The 13,340-nt window shown below is 37.7% G+C and overlaps 1 protein-coding gene across 1 annotated transcript; it reads right to left on the bottom strand.

The window, feature by feature from the left end:
- Positions 1-345: 345 nt before the first annotated feature.
- QRSL1 (glutaminyl-tRNA amidotransferase subunit QRSL1) lies at positions 346-13,335 on the bottom strand. Its single transcript, XM_032185228.1, has 11 exons — positions 13,276-13,335; positions 12,988-13,147; positions 11,641-11,739; positions 10,091-10,187; positions 8,448-8,624; positions 6,007-6,182; positions 5,791-5,903; positions 4,295-4,487; positions 3,781-3,898; positions 1,299-1,504; positions 346-871 (listed from the first exon to the last, which is right to left on the bottom strand). Exons 1-11 carry the CDS (start codon positions 13,297-13,299, stop codon positions 702-704), a joined length of 1,533 nt encoding a protein of 510 aa, XP_032041119.1. The 5' UTR covers positions 13,300-13,335; the 3' UTR covers positions 346-701.
- Positions 13,336-13,340: the final 5 nt, after the last annotated feature.

The following is a 13,340-nucleotide window of genomic DNA, read 5'->3' as shown; positions in this document are numbered from 1 at the left end:
GCAGTGAAGAAGAAAACAGTTAGTCAAGGACTAGTTGGCATCTTTCCTCCAAAGAAATCTGGAATTCATCCCTCTTATGATGGAAGTAACCAGAGTCATCTGCAAGATCCCTATACCTGGAGGTTACTTCATCTGCTAAGAGTTCGCTAGAAGAAAGGTGGGGTTGTTTTCTGTTTATTAAAAATAAATAAATGAACCATCTACATGAGATTCTCACAATTCTGTTGGCAAACAGACCCTTGGTAACTTTGTTCCATTACAGCTGTCTGGTTGTTTCCATTACAAAAGCCCACGTTCCAGAGGGAAGCCAAGCCCTTTGGCAACCATGCAATTTTCACACGAAAGTTCAGGTTAGTTCTTTAATGAGCCAGATACCTTACATGCCCTCTGGGGATGGAAAAAAAGGCAGCTCCACAGATGTAAGATAAATAATTTCAATCTGATGTTTTTAATATCAGTTAGAAAATGGCTTTTAGTAACACAGACGTGTACTTAATGATTCACTTTGCCTTAATTACACAGAAATAAGCTCTCATGATTCCATCCTGCTTGTGGTCTTCTCAAACTGAGTTATTATTTCTGCAGCAGATACCTGCAGAAGTACATTTTTAGACCATCCCTACAGCTTTCTTGCTTTAGCTGACCAGCAAGTCTCATCTTATGAAAAAGAAGCAGATTTCTGATGCTGAAAGACACCGTGGTCATGCCCCTTTCACTTCTTCTAGCTGGATCATTGGGAATTTTACTTGTTTTTCAAACCACTTGGCTACAGTGAGAAGCTGCTTCTCCTGGAATGAACGCCCAATGAACTGGAGCCCAACTGGCAAGCCTCTCTCTGAAAGAGCTGTAGGAACACTTATGGCTGGCAATCCTGAAACAAAAGAAGTTATGCATACAAAGATTTACTATTAAAAAAAAAAAAATCCAGTTAAGAGTCATTTTTGTAGCAATTCTGAGAGAACTAGAACAAGTTACACAGAAGAAAAAGACTACTTAAGATCATTTGAATAAATTAACTATGGAGTGTCACAAAAAATGAATTAGATCAACTGAAGGAGTCAGCATACTCTCAGAGGAGAACCAACTTTCCTCAAAACAAGATTTTGGTCTCTGGAACCTGAATGAATTCACCTTATCTGCACTTTATAAATAAATGATACCTACCTGGTTATCCTTGGAAGATAATACAAGAGAGGGGTGAGATATCTTAAATCTACAGATTAGGTTAAAAGCTGAAGGGAATAGACGTTAAAACTGACTAGACAGGAGAAAACAGTTGAATTCCTGTCCCTACTCACCAGCCATATTTGCAGCCTGTGTTAAGATATCATCTTGTGTGCTGCGGGTTCTGTTGTCTTCTTTGATGAATTCTATATATGGGACTGCATCGCTCAGAGTGGTAGGAGTGAGTAAAATATCAACACCGCTTCTAAAAACTTTCACAAAGTCATTGGCAATGAGACGTCTGACTTTCTGTGCCTTGACAAAGTAATCCTCATAGTTTCTAGAAGAAAAAAAAAAAACACAGATGTGAGAGCAGGATGCTTTAATTCTGAAAATGCTGAACATTTTCTCAGTTACCATAGAAAAGACAAGCCCACTATTCTGCCTGGTAACACTGATACTTGAGTTTTTGATATACCACAGTCCTAGTCATCAGGTTAAGAAGTTTAGTGTTTATGCTCTCATAGCCACGAAGCTGTCAGAGAAGGAAGAGACATGGAAATTCTGTTGAAAAAAGGTGAAGGGAAAACAAAACCCTAGTTAAAAACGCTCAACTAAGAATCAGAATACTTGCATGGCCTTTCTGAAACCAAACCGCACATTGAATTTCACAGCAGAACAGCACAAAGCCTAGAAATAATATAGAAATAAAGCAGGCTTTCAAAATAGGCATTAGTCATTTAGGATTCAATCCAGATAGATACTTAAAGTGTTTGAAAGAGTCCCATCATCTACTGAGATCTCTGAACGGACTGAAAACCAGGTATGTATTTCTAGCATACTTCTTCACAGACCATTACAAAGACCTTATCTTTCCCTGATTTTTTTTTCCCTTAAGTGAATATGTGATTTATGTCTTTCTAGATTGTCTTTATACAATTCTGAAACAGAAAGAAACTAAAATAATTAGCTTTTATGTTTTCTTGTCCTTTTAACTTCACAGGCAAAACTGGTAGATGTTCAATGGAATTCTTAAATTCAGAGAAGTTTGGTTTCAAAAGCAATCACCATCTACACCAGCAGCTACACTTCAGAAAAAAGGAGGGGGAGAAGGGATATTAAAAACTATCGTAAGGAAGTAGAAAAATCAATACATACTGAAATGCATGTAAGTAGAATAACTGAAAATGACCAAAAGCTTATTTGTCAGCATAATCTAAAGATTTAACTTTCTGAAATACTGTAATGAAAATGGTTGCAAAGAATAGGAGACAGCAGAATCTAGTTAAGAAGTTACAGTATTGAAATTAGCCATTCTAGAGTAATTTCTGAGGTCATCCTATCTATTAACTTCAGGAAACAGTAAAAGGAACAAAAAGGGCCTCAAATAATACTTTAATAACATTGGAAACGCTATTTTGGATGTTTGAAAGAAGTGAAAAAACACCAATAAATCAAAACACATACTCTGTTAATTCTGATTCAATGTTTAGAAGCTTTAGAAGCAATGATTATTTCATGAACGACCACCTAGTTATTTTACAGATTTCAAAAGCAAGACAAAAATAATCTGTAAAATGCAACATTTGCAGGAGACACAGATGTTTGTACTTTAGTATTTATACCAAGAATGCTTTCTGAAGCCTGGATTACTTCAAATCTAATTTACTGTCAACAGGAACAGGACTCTCTTGTTCAATCCTGATGGAAGCCAATCTTACGTTCCTTCACAAAGAAAAGTGAGCTGCATGAATTTTAAAGCAGCCTTAGGAAAGTTGATCAGGACAGTTGTGTCCAGAAGGAACACACTTGGCAAGAATATCAGCATTCCATAAAAGCTGGTTGTTACATACTGACTGACAACATTCCTGTCTGAGAGCAAGCAGAAGTCACTTCTGATGAATACTGTTGCTGACAGAGTTCTTTCAGTGGTGCATTTGTTTTGAGACCAATTACATGACCAGTTTTTCTGTTAGTAACAAAACAAATTAACTATGACTCCTATTTTCTCTCATAAATTAGGACTGCTAAATGGGGGGTGAAAACTGAGAAGGAAAAAAATCAAATTGATCAGATTCTCTACATGAGCTGGATAAAAACCTATCGTCTATAAAAACATTAATTCAGTACCTCTGCCAGTGCCTTCGCTTCCTTGTGTACTAAGGCAGAAAGCTATAGTTAATTTAATTGCCATATCACCTGACTTGCTCTAGAAGATCTCAGTAGAATGTATCAGCAGTTTTTCTGTGCAGCTTTAATGAGATTAACACCTATAGAACTTTTAATGCTACAACAGCGATGGCTGCACTATGATTTCAATGTCATGCTATGGGATAGATTTTTCCTTAGTTTAACTAACAGGTCACAATCTGTTGGGGAATAAAACTGTAAAGCTGTTGTACTTAATTCAGAAGGGTCACACTGGTATAACTAAGGGAAAGCATTTTTGTTCACTATTAACAGTTCACTAGGTATTACATAGGTAAAGCAATAATTATATTAGAAGTAGTCACTAGTGTGAGGACATTAATTTGTTAAGGAAATGGTGATGAATTGCTTATCAAGACATGAAAAAGTAACTTAATAGATTTGATTTTCAAGATGCGTTCCACTTACTGTTTCAAGAGGAAGTAGTTTCCTGATAGAATTCTTCCTCTTACAACATCATTAAAGCCTTCTCGTCGTGTTGCAGCATACATACTCTCTGTGGACTCGTTCACACCAGAACGATGTCCTGTAAAGAAAAAGCAATTTAGAAATTAAGATTTGTGATCCTTAAGATTTAGCAACATAAAATAGTGATACACTTAATAATACAATAAGCCACTGTTTGCTGCAGTCTGACATGCTACTGTTCTGGAAAACCATCAAAGCATCTTCCTATTTTACTACGGAGATATTAAAAAGATTTTACCCCAAGATACTCATGTGTCTACAAATGAAATAAAACATTTATGCTTTTACTCCAACTTTTATTTGCACAGGGTTTTTATTCTATTCCAACTCAAAGAAACAATCAGCAAACGTTCAACCATGAAATGTGTATCTATCAAAGCTATACTTTTAAATGCCATCCAGCAAGGTTTTTATCGTCTGAGAACAACAACAACAAAAAATTCAAAGGCCTTACCATATTCCAGTCCATCAAACCTGGCCATATTTGATGCCACTTCTGCTGTGCACAGCACATGATAGCAGACAATTGAGTAAGGAGTGTGTGGTAAACTCACTTCAATTACTTTAGCACCTGCATTCTTAAAGAGGTCAGCAGCTTTTGACCAAACAGCCAGAATTTCACTAGAAAGCCCTGGTGCATTGTACTCCTTAGAGAAAAACAAGAATTAAGGTGAGTGATTTTATATACCAGTTTACTTTTACTGACAACCAACACAATATTATTTTTGCTAAAAATACTTTTAAACTATTTGCTCAGCACTATACGTTTTTGAATGTTTGTAAATTTTATTATAGACTTTTGTATAACTCATTCCATAATAAAATTGCAGTTCTTTTCTGGAGGAGATTGTTAATAGACGACTAAGGGGATAACTGGGCAGAGACCATTCTGTACTGCCTTGCAGTTCATGGGTAGAAACTCTTTGAGTCTAAACCCTAATACTGTGGCTACTAAGCAGGGACGATGTAGCTTAACTACCTATGCTATGACTGCAGTACATCAGTTGCAATTAGCATGCCTCAGTCAAACAAAACAACCCACCAAAGAACTACAATCACAAGGTTAGGATAAGCCTTAGATAAGCTACACTCCTGTTTTAAGAGCTAAGTTAAAGGCATTATTAAAATTCTCTACTTTTGAAGATATCAGCATTAGTTCTAACTCTCAATATGTGGGTTAAAGTACTGTCTGATCTCTGAATAGCTACAACTCATGTTAAAATATGCATGTACCTGTTTAGGATAATCTGTAGCAACAGAAGACAACTGTCCAAGAGATATGAATAATTTATCCATGCCACTATTTTAGATTTGCCAAAATCAAAACAGTATGCAGCTAACTAGTTTTCTAAAGATACACTGTTTGCCTTTCAGAGATTCTCATTAATTAACTGGTCAGTAGGCATCTTTTTACCATGTCAATCTTTCATTTTGATAAAAACATTAATGGCTACAATAAAGTTTTCCTTCAACACCTACTGGAGCACTGTGAGTCATGGCTCTTTGTGCCATTCAAATGTTCAAAAAAAAAAAAAATATATGTTTTAACACAGCACCATGTAGACAAGGATTCAAAAACACCACACAAACCAGTGCTAACCTCACTGTATGGGAAGTCACCAAGAGCAACTTGTGGGAGGCTACAGAAGTGACTGAAGGAAATGCCACAGAGAGAAGCAAGAAATTAAGTTCCCCATTTCCCCTGGAACTTCCTGACAGTGTTTCCCACAACAATGACAGAACATTTTAGATAAAGCACTAGCACACGCTCACTGAATTACCTACACAGGCAACAGAGCACATGATGCTCTTTTTCTGGAATTTCTCATACTATCTTCACTATTTTATATCATGAGACACTGTGAGGTGATGGTCAAGACACACAGATTTTGTTTTAGAAGTGCTATTTGCTGTTCCAATCCACAATTGTTGACAGGATTTAAGTGTTACCTTAGGAATCCCTATACACAGCTTGCTGACATCAGGCATGTTGGGCAGCTCAAATGGCTGGAAGACATCCTGAATTGTGGTAGAGTCTTTAGGATCGTGTCCAGCAAGTGTGCCTGAAATATGACATGAAAAACAAGAGAACGTACACTGTGTAGCTGGAATGCAGTTTGCTTTTGAACAAAGACATGTATACAAAGACATGGGTAACAGTAATACCTAATACAACTGCAGCATCATCCACACATCTGGTTAAGATTCCTGGCACATCCATGGAGTTCACTAGAGGAATGAGACCATGGCGAGATATCAGTCCATATGTTGGCTTTAAACCTACTACACCACAGTGAGCAGCAGGGTTTCTGGTAGATCCTCCTGTGTCTGACCCTAAAGCTCTATGGTTTCAAAAGGATTACCATTAGTAAAATGATTCGGAACATTTCCAAAAAAAAGAAAATATTCATGTCTTTTATATGGATTTAAAAATGTGTGAGCTCTTCCCAGATTAAAAGTCATAACCACAAAAAACATGTTTTAGTCAGCTCCATTTGTCCACTACTTTTCATCAGTATTTTTCTTAGGTCCTCTGAATTGGCCATCAGGAAAGCTCAGTCCTCTCTACAAACAGGTAAATATGTGGAATTTAGGCGCTCTGAGTAAGGCCCTAAATACCTACTTCCTGCTTCTCTGTTGGTCTGTTCCAATTCTGTGGTCTCTGAATGATATGTCTCATGTTGTAGCCTACAATTTCCAGATATTTGTGTTCACACACTATGAAGTAGCACATTGCAGCATACGAGGATGCAGTGACACAGTATGCTTTTTACCCCCAATAACAAGGCATGCTTTCCAAGGTCTAGGATGCTTTTCCTGTTTCCAAGCCTACAAAAAATAGCATCAGAATGCCCAGTTTAGAGTCGCTGTGTTCTAAAATTGAACTTCAGCTCTTTTTTTAAGGTTGTCTTTTTATTGCTCTTTCACAGATGAAACCTTGTCCTAAACTGAAAATTTTTATTTCAAAAATTGTAATGGAATTGGGAAGTCATGTTGAAATGAAAATTATTTTTCTGTTTTTAATGACTTTAAACTCAAACACCATTTTAAAAATAAGCCTGCTTTTACCAAAAGCTTAGCCAAAATAAAAGTCAGGAAGGAGAGAGAATTTTTACTAAGGTTGGTATGAGACTTTTCCTACAGGTATCCATTTCTGAGATGGCTGAACGAAATCCACTTTGGTTGAACTTTGATGAAGTGTTTTTTTTTAAGCTTTTATACTGATACAAAAAGAAATCCTTCTTTCTGTAGCATTTCTGTATATCCAAATCTAAAACTGAAAAGAGAGACTGGCAGCATTTCTGCTGCTTGAAAGAAATCAATAGAGTGGATATACAATAGGTTTCAGGCAATAAAATAGCTGGACAAAGAATCGCCCTGATCTGACAAAATGCTGAGCAGTGCAAAATGGAAGTTTTGTTGCATGCCCAGCAAAATAAAGGAAGATGCTAGGCCACCTCAGGATCAGGCCATTCTGCCTCACAACAAGGACCAGCAGTCCTCAGGGATGGCTGCACTGAGTTCAGTTTAAACAACATTAAATCTTTGAGTAGACTGCATCCTAGTGAAGGGTAGTGAGATGTAGAGAGGTATAATCAAAAAGAAAGGCAAAAATCAGGTTTGTATATTAAAAAAATAATAATAAAAAAAATCAATATGAGTAAAAATCTTTTAACAAGATAGATACATATAATATGTATGGGTAAAAAAAAACATAGCAACTATAGAGCATTTTAAATATCTTCCAGTTAAATTCACAGAAATTAAGTCATCCTTTATAAAATGTGCTCTGCTATGTAGCTCTCAAAACTGTATAAAATGAAAGGTGTGAAGTTTTAAGTAACAGATTTCCTTTAACAGCAGGATGGGGAAGATGGTATAAACAATTCATTTGTTAAATAGCGTTCAGTATTCCATGCAGATAATTGCTGTAAAAAAATACAGCTTGTTTATTTGTTATTTTAAATAAACTAAAACTCCACTCACTTTTTTTTTTTTTAAAAAAAGCAGACAAGTTTCTTAGTATCCTTGTAGCTGGCTGTCTTTTGTTAAGTCAGAGATTTGAAAGCTTTTAGACGCCAAATCTCAGGTATCTGTATTATTACATACTTTGCTATAAAAACAAAGGTGGGGAGGAAAGACTACTATACTGTTACAAGTTGAGGGATCTCATCATTTGCTCAATTAAGTTTTCAGTGTGTGTTTGTGTAATGCGCTTAATGAGGCAGAGGATGTGTCTCAAGCCCCATGTTATTTTTAAGAAAGTATGTGGGAATAACAATGAAATCGTCACTCCTTTACTGCCATTATCATTTCACTTCATGAAGTGCAAAGTGGTCATATCAGTATGCTGAATAACACTTAAAATGAGTAAGCCTCAATTTGCCTACAGGGAATTATGCTGGCTTCATGCTATGCCATGAATAAACCAGGGATGTTGAAATAAATTCCTGCCTGCCAGTACAAATAATGCTTGCATTTCAAACAAGATCAATATCTTTTTGAAAACCTGATCTATACACTACATGATTAGAAAATTACAAAATGAAAGCTTTGCAACATATTTCAAGACATTTAATTAAAAACAACTCTAAAAAACCTCTTACGCAAAACACGTGAAAGATGATACAGCAGCCGCGCTGCCTCCCGAGCTCCCTCCTGTTATTACCCATTTGAACTCTTCATGCTCAGGATCAGATTTTGGTGCAGATTTTTCCTTGTACTGTCTTGAATAACTCCATGGATTTCTGACTGGTCCAAATACCCCATCCGTACTCCCAGATCTGAAACAGTTAGATAGGACAAACACAGACAGGAGTGACAGATGGCACATTGCTTTCACCAAGCTTTTCTTTACACAGTTCTTCATCCTTCACCCTAATAAATCCAATCTCAATGCAAAAAGACTGGTGTATGTACATCCTCGTGCAGTCAACTTCCACAGTGTTGTAAACTGTAAAAAGGGATCTTCATCCTTTTCTGCCACAGAACCTCAGTTGTTCTTCTTTCTAACCTCTGCTAATGCCACTGGAAAGAATGTAATCACTAAAAAATAAAACTGAATTACAGTACATAACAGTAAATCTGTAGGTCTGCTACAAAACACAGGCCTTCTGGTTTCCCTGGCCTGCGTTTGGAAAAGGCAAAGGATGGCCACAGTGATGTGGGAAACCACCCCGTTAGAGGTGAGGGGCAAAGCTCTACAATGGCAGAAACAAGCACTCCTCTGTAAATAACATACTATTACTTTACAGCCTTCTCCTGAGACCACAGCCCGTTGGTTGGGAGTGCTAGCCTGGCTCCTCAGAATCTGGTTTCAGCCAGCCTGAGGTAACCTAAGTGTGGGCTGCCACCAGGAGGGAGGGACTTTCCACCTTCCTCACAACTGCCACCTCACGTTCCCTGACTCCACAGCGTCAGTGTTATTAGCCAAATCACCAGAGCTGGCAGTTCACACAGTTGAAAATTAACCTAATTGAGACATTACTTCTAAGCTGGATCAGCTCCCTGATCAAGCTTCATGGCGCAGCCACTTTGGTGCTAGCATAACAGAACAAGCAAACACACAGTCCAGAGATGAGGCCTGGGGTGAGAAAATCCGTTTTAGCAGAATCCGGGGCTTTAATGAGCTCAGACTACTTGTAACACTGCATGATGAGTTTTTTTCCTGCCCTTCCTCTGAGGCATGTCTCTGACTTTACCCAGAATGATTCAAGCAAAGTATTTTCACCCAATCAAATATACCTCTTTGGCTTTAGCATAGGCAAATTAAAGTGTTGCTCTAATTTATCCTGTTCACAGCAAATCAGGGAGTACTCATACAATGCTACTCCAGCACTGATACAGGCAGTAACTGCCATCATGGGCGTGACGATAATTAGCTAAGGACAGAAACCACCAGTAAAGAAAGAGAAAAGGCAACAAATAACAGGTGTAGTAACCAATTCTAACAACACACTTCTGAATCTGAAGTCTACTTGTCTGTGGCCTTCTGCTAAGGCTGTGCCACTTCCTCCCTCTCAAGCACAGCCATAATTGAACATTACATTCATAAAAATTGACATTCGTACCATTTACCCAACAGTATAAAAGTTCATGCAACGTTTGAGAAATTCGTGGAACTCTAAACACTCTTTGCAGATAAGCACTCAGCATTTTCTAACCTGATACAAAGAGAAGTTTAAGGATTACAGATAGATCAGAGCAGATGAGGTGAAACCACATGTTGAAAATAATAAACAACACTCACCCCATTGCAAATTCATCTAGGTTTGTTTTTCCTAAAAGCACAGCTCCCTGATCCTGTAATTTCTGAACGACTGTAGCATTGTAAGGAGGAATATAACCTGAAAACAATCAGAACAGTTAAGGGAGTGATTAGTGATATATGGTTGATTTTTAAAAATAGCTACTCCTCTGAACACTTCAACCTTGCCATTATTAATGTATAAGAACTATCAAGGCAGTGCCCAAATTTTGCTTCAAGGCAATATCAGTAATTCTCAAAATTTAAAATAATCTCAAAATAAACCAACTACTGTTTTGTCTCCAGTGTCTTTTTTTTTTTTCCCCTCCGCAATTTATCATCCAGTAATTCTGGATTATACATTTTTACATTGTGGAGCTAAGACTTTACACAAATGAGTTACCACAAGGTTGGCTGAATTACTGCATTCAGGCAATTTGCAGGAGCTGTCTAAAAGGAGGAGAAATGAGAAATACCTCTTTACAGATGAGTGCTAATTTATCTTGAAATATTCCCATTATCATGAGATATGGGTGCATATGGTTAGCCACAAGCTAAAATACTAACTGACTATCCTGTGAACGAATGTGTACCCTTAAGCACTTTGACCTTATATAAACTACTATGAGAATTGTGTCACTTACATGAAATCCCAGGTAGCAACCAATTCTTTTGTTAATAGTGACAGGGATTTCTCCACCCCCACACTCAAATGGGACAAGGACATCACCACTCCTGATACTCTCAGCCACAATACTACAATCAGCCACGAAGGGCCTAAGAATATGCATAAGGAAAAGCACCTCAGGTAATAACACTTTATTTAAATGGCAACGTCATGTTTTGTTTCTTCTGCTTGAAAAAGTGTAATAGACTTCTGATTTCTTGAACTAATCCTATCTTCCTCAAAACTTGCCAGTTTTACTTCGTGCAGAATAAAGCTGATATAAGAAATGTTTTCTACTATTCCTTTTACTGTGGAAACATTAGAATGCCTTGAAAGTTTTGATGGAGTGCTAAAAGAAACAATAAGCTTAGGAAATTTCAAAAAATTTAGGTCTTACAGAACATGTTTATAAGTCAGGAATGTAGAGACAAAAACACATTACTATCTACTGTTCCTTCAGCAATATGAAAACACTATGTAAGTCAACAATTATAAACAGAACAAATAAATTGTCTGCATTTTGCTAGACACAATAGCAGCAAAAAGTACTGACTGCTCTTCTGTAAATCTAAAAGCAACATGAAAAAGCGTGAGCTATGGAATAATTCCATTTTAATATAAGACCTAGAATAAACATTGCATTGTTAAAAGCAATGGAACAATATGAAAGGACATAATACACAAGAAAAAAGGTATATCTAATACTAGATGATCTTGGCAGAAGAAATCAGATAAACACATTTTCTGAAATCAATTCTGCTTTTTCTTTTCTTTTTTTTTTTTTTTTTTTTTTTTGAAAATATTTAGATCTCTGGAAGAGTATTAAACCTGTAGGGAGAAGAGCTCTGAAATAAGATCCAATTTTACTTTAAAAGCTCTACTGTACCTTTTAGCATGTTTGATGCACATGTTGTCTCAATGCCAGCTGTATTAAAGTTGTCCTTTACTGCAATAGGAATTCCATCTAAAACACCAAGTGGCTGACCTGCATTAGGAATTAATGCAAAGAAAGCAGAGATTAAATCAATGTGCTACATACACAGTCTTCTCATCACTTACAATTTATTTTACGTGTCACTCCTGGTGCTTTTTGGAATAATGTTATCCACTTAACATCTGATGGTTGTCTATTACGTTTTCAAGACTCATCATCTAAAACTACTATTAAGAATTACGCCTGCCCAGACCAGACCCATACCTGCAGAACACAGCTCTGCAAATGTCTCTATGCCTGCAGGCAGCTGCTTTTGGATAGGATAGCTAGCTCAAAGGAATGTTTAAATGTTTACTTCTTCAAAAGTGACCACACAATGCTTATTTCAGCCTTAGGTGCTGTCTAAATCTACTTCCTCCCTAGGCAGGTGGCCAAAAGTTCTGCCTACCTGACATACACAGTAGATTTAACCAAAACTAATAATAATAATAATCCTGAAGCAGAGAAAGCTTTCCCTAAGTGATTAATTATCCACCGTGCAGGAAAAAAAAAAGATACTAGGAAGCTAAACTTCCTGGCTGGCAATTTTCTTAAGCTGTCAGGGGATAAAAAGTGTCAGTCAGGAAGGGAAAGAAACAAAAAAAAAAGAAAAAGAAAAAAAAATTACCCTATTAGGTGAAAAGTTCCCTTTTCTATCTTTCAGGAAACACAAAGGAAAATGAGGATGGTCAGGGTGGCACCTCTGCCTCTAAACGCTGTAGATAACAGGATTTAACGCTGTTCTTTTTACTCAACAACTGAAATTAAAGCTGCTTTCCTTTCATTTGCTTTTTTAAATTTAAAACCTGCCAGGCTTAGGTGGATGTTTGTCTACTTTGGTGTCCTACAAAAGGACTGCACCTACAGCAGGCCTACAAGAAGAAGGCCACTGCACGTGCCTGCTCATTGTAATCACTGGCTACCAATCTAAATCAAACTTCTGAAAATAAATGCAACCAGTGACAGTGCTGTCTGATAACTACAGAGCATATATAACCTGCAACACCTGCCTTTGAAATAAGGTGCCTGTTTTGGAGCAAGTCTTGCTTTTGGTTTTTGAACTGAACACGCTGCTGAATGCCAAAGCATGCACACCCCACAAACACCCACAGAAACCCCAGCTGCAAACCCCATCCCCTAACAGTCAAACGAGCTGCACAAACACCTGTGTCGGAAAGAAAAATCACTTTATCTACCACGGTAAGCTCCTCCACAAGAGTTTTTTAAGGATTGCTATCAGCTGCAAGCAAGCCAACGTACCTCTTCGGTATCTTTCCTCTGATTCCTCAGCCTGCTTCAGGGCGGTTTCTTCAGCGACGGTAATGTAGGCGTTAAGCAGCTTGGTGCTTTTGATGAGAGCCAGGCACTTGTGGCACAGCTCCGTCGGAGTGACCTGTCCTTCCTTCAGCGCTGCCGAAACCTGGAAGGATATTCGCCCTTTTCAGCGGCACGCTGCGCGTGTGCTAAAACACCTCCCAACCACCACCACCATCATTATTATTAATAATAATATTACCACCACGACCTCCCTGGCCCTGGGCCGCTCACCTGGCGGAGGGAAGCTCGCAGCATTGCTTCCCTGTGACCACCACCACCACTCCTCCTCCTTCTTC

Source organism: Aythya fuligula, chromosome 3, assembly GCF_009819795.1.
Source record: "Aythya fuligula isolate bAytFul2 chromosome 3, bAytFul2.pri, whole genome shotgun sequence".
Classification (NCBI taxonomy): Eukaryota; Metazoa; Chordata; class Aves; order Anseriformes; family Anatidae; genus Aythya; species Aythya fuligula.
Note: the sequence above shows the minus strand (reverse complement) of the source record. Positions and strands in the feature narration are given on the sequence as shown.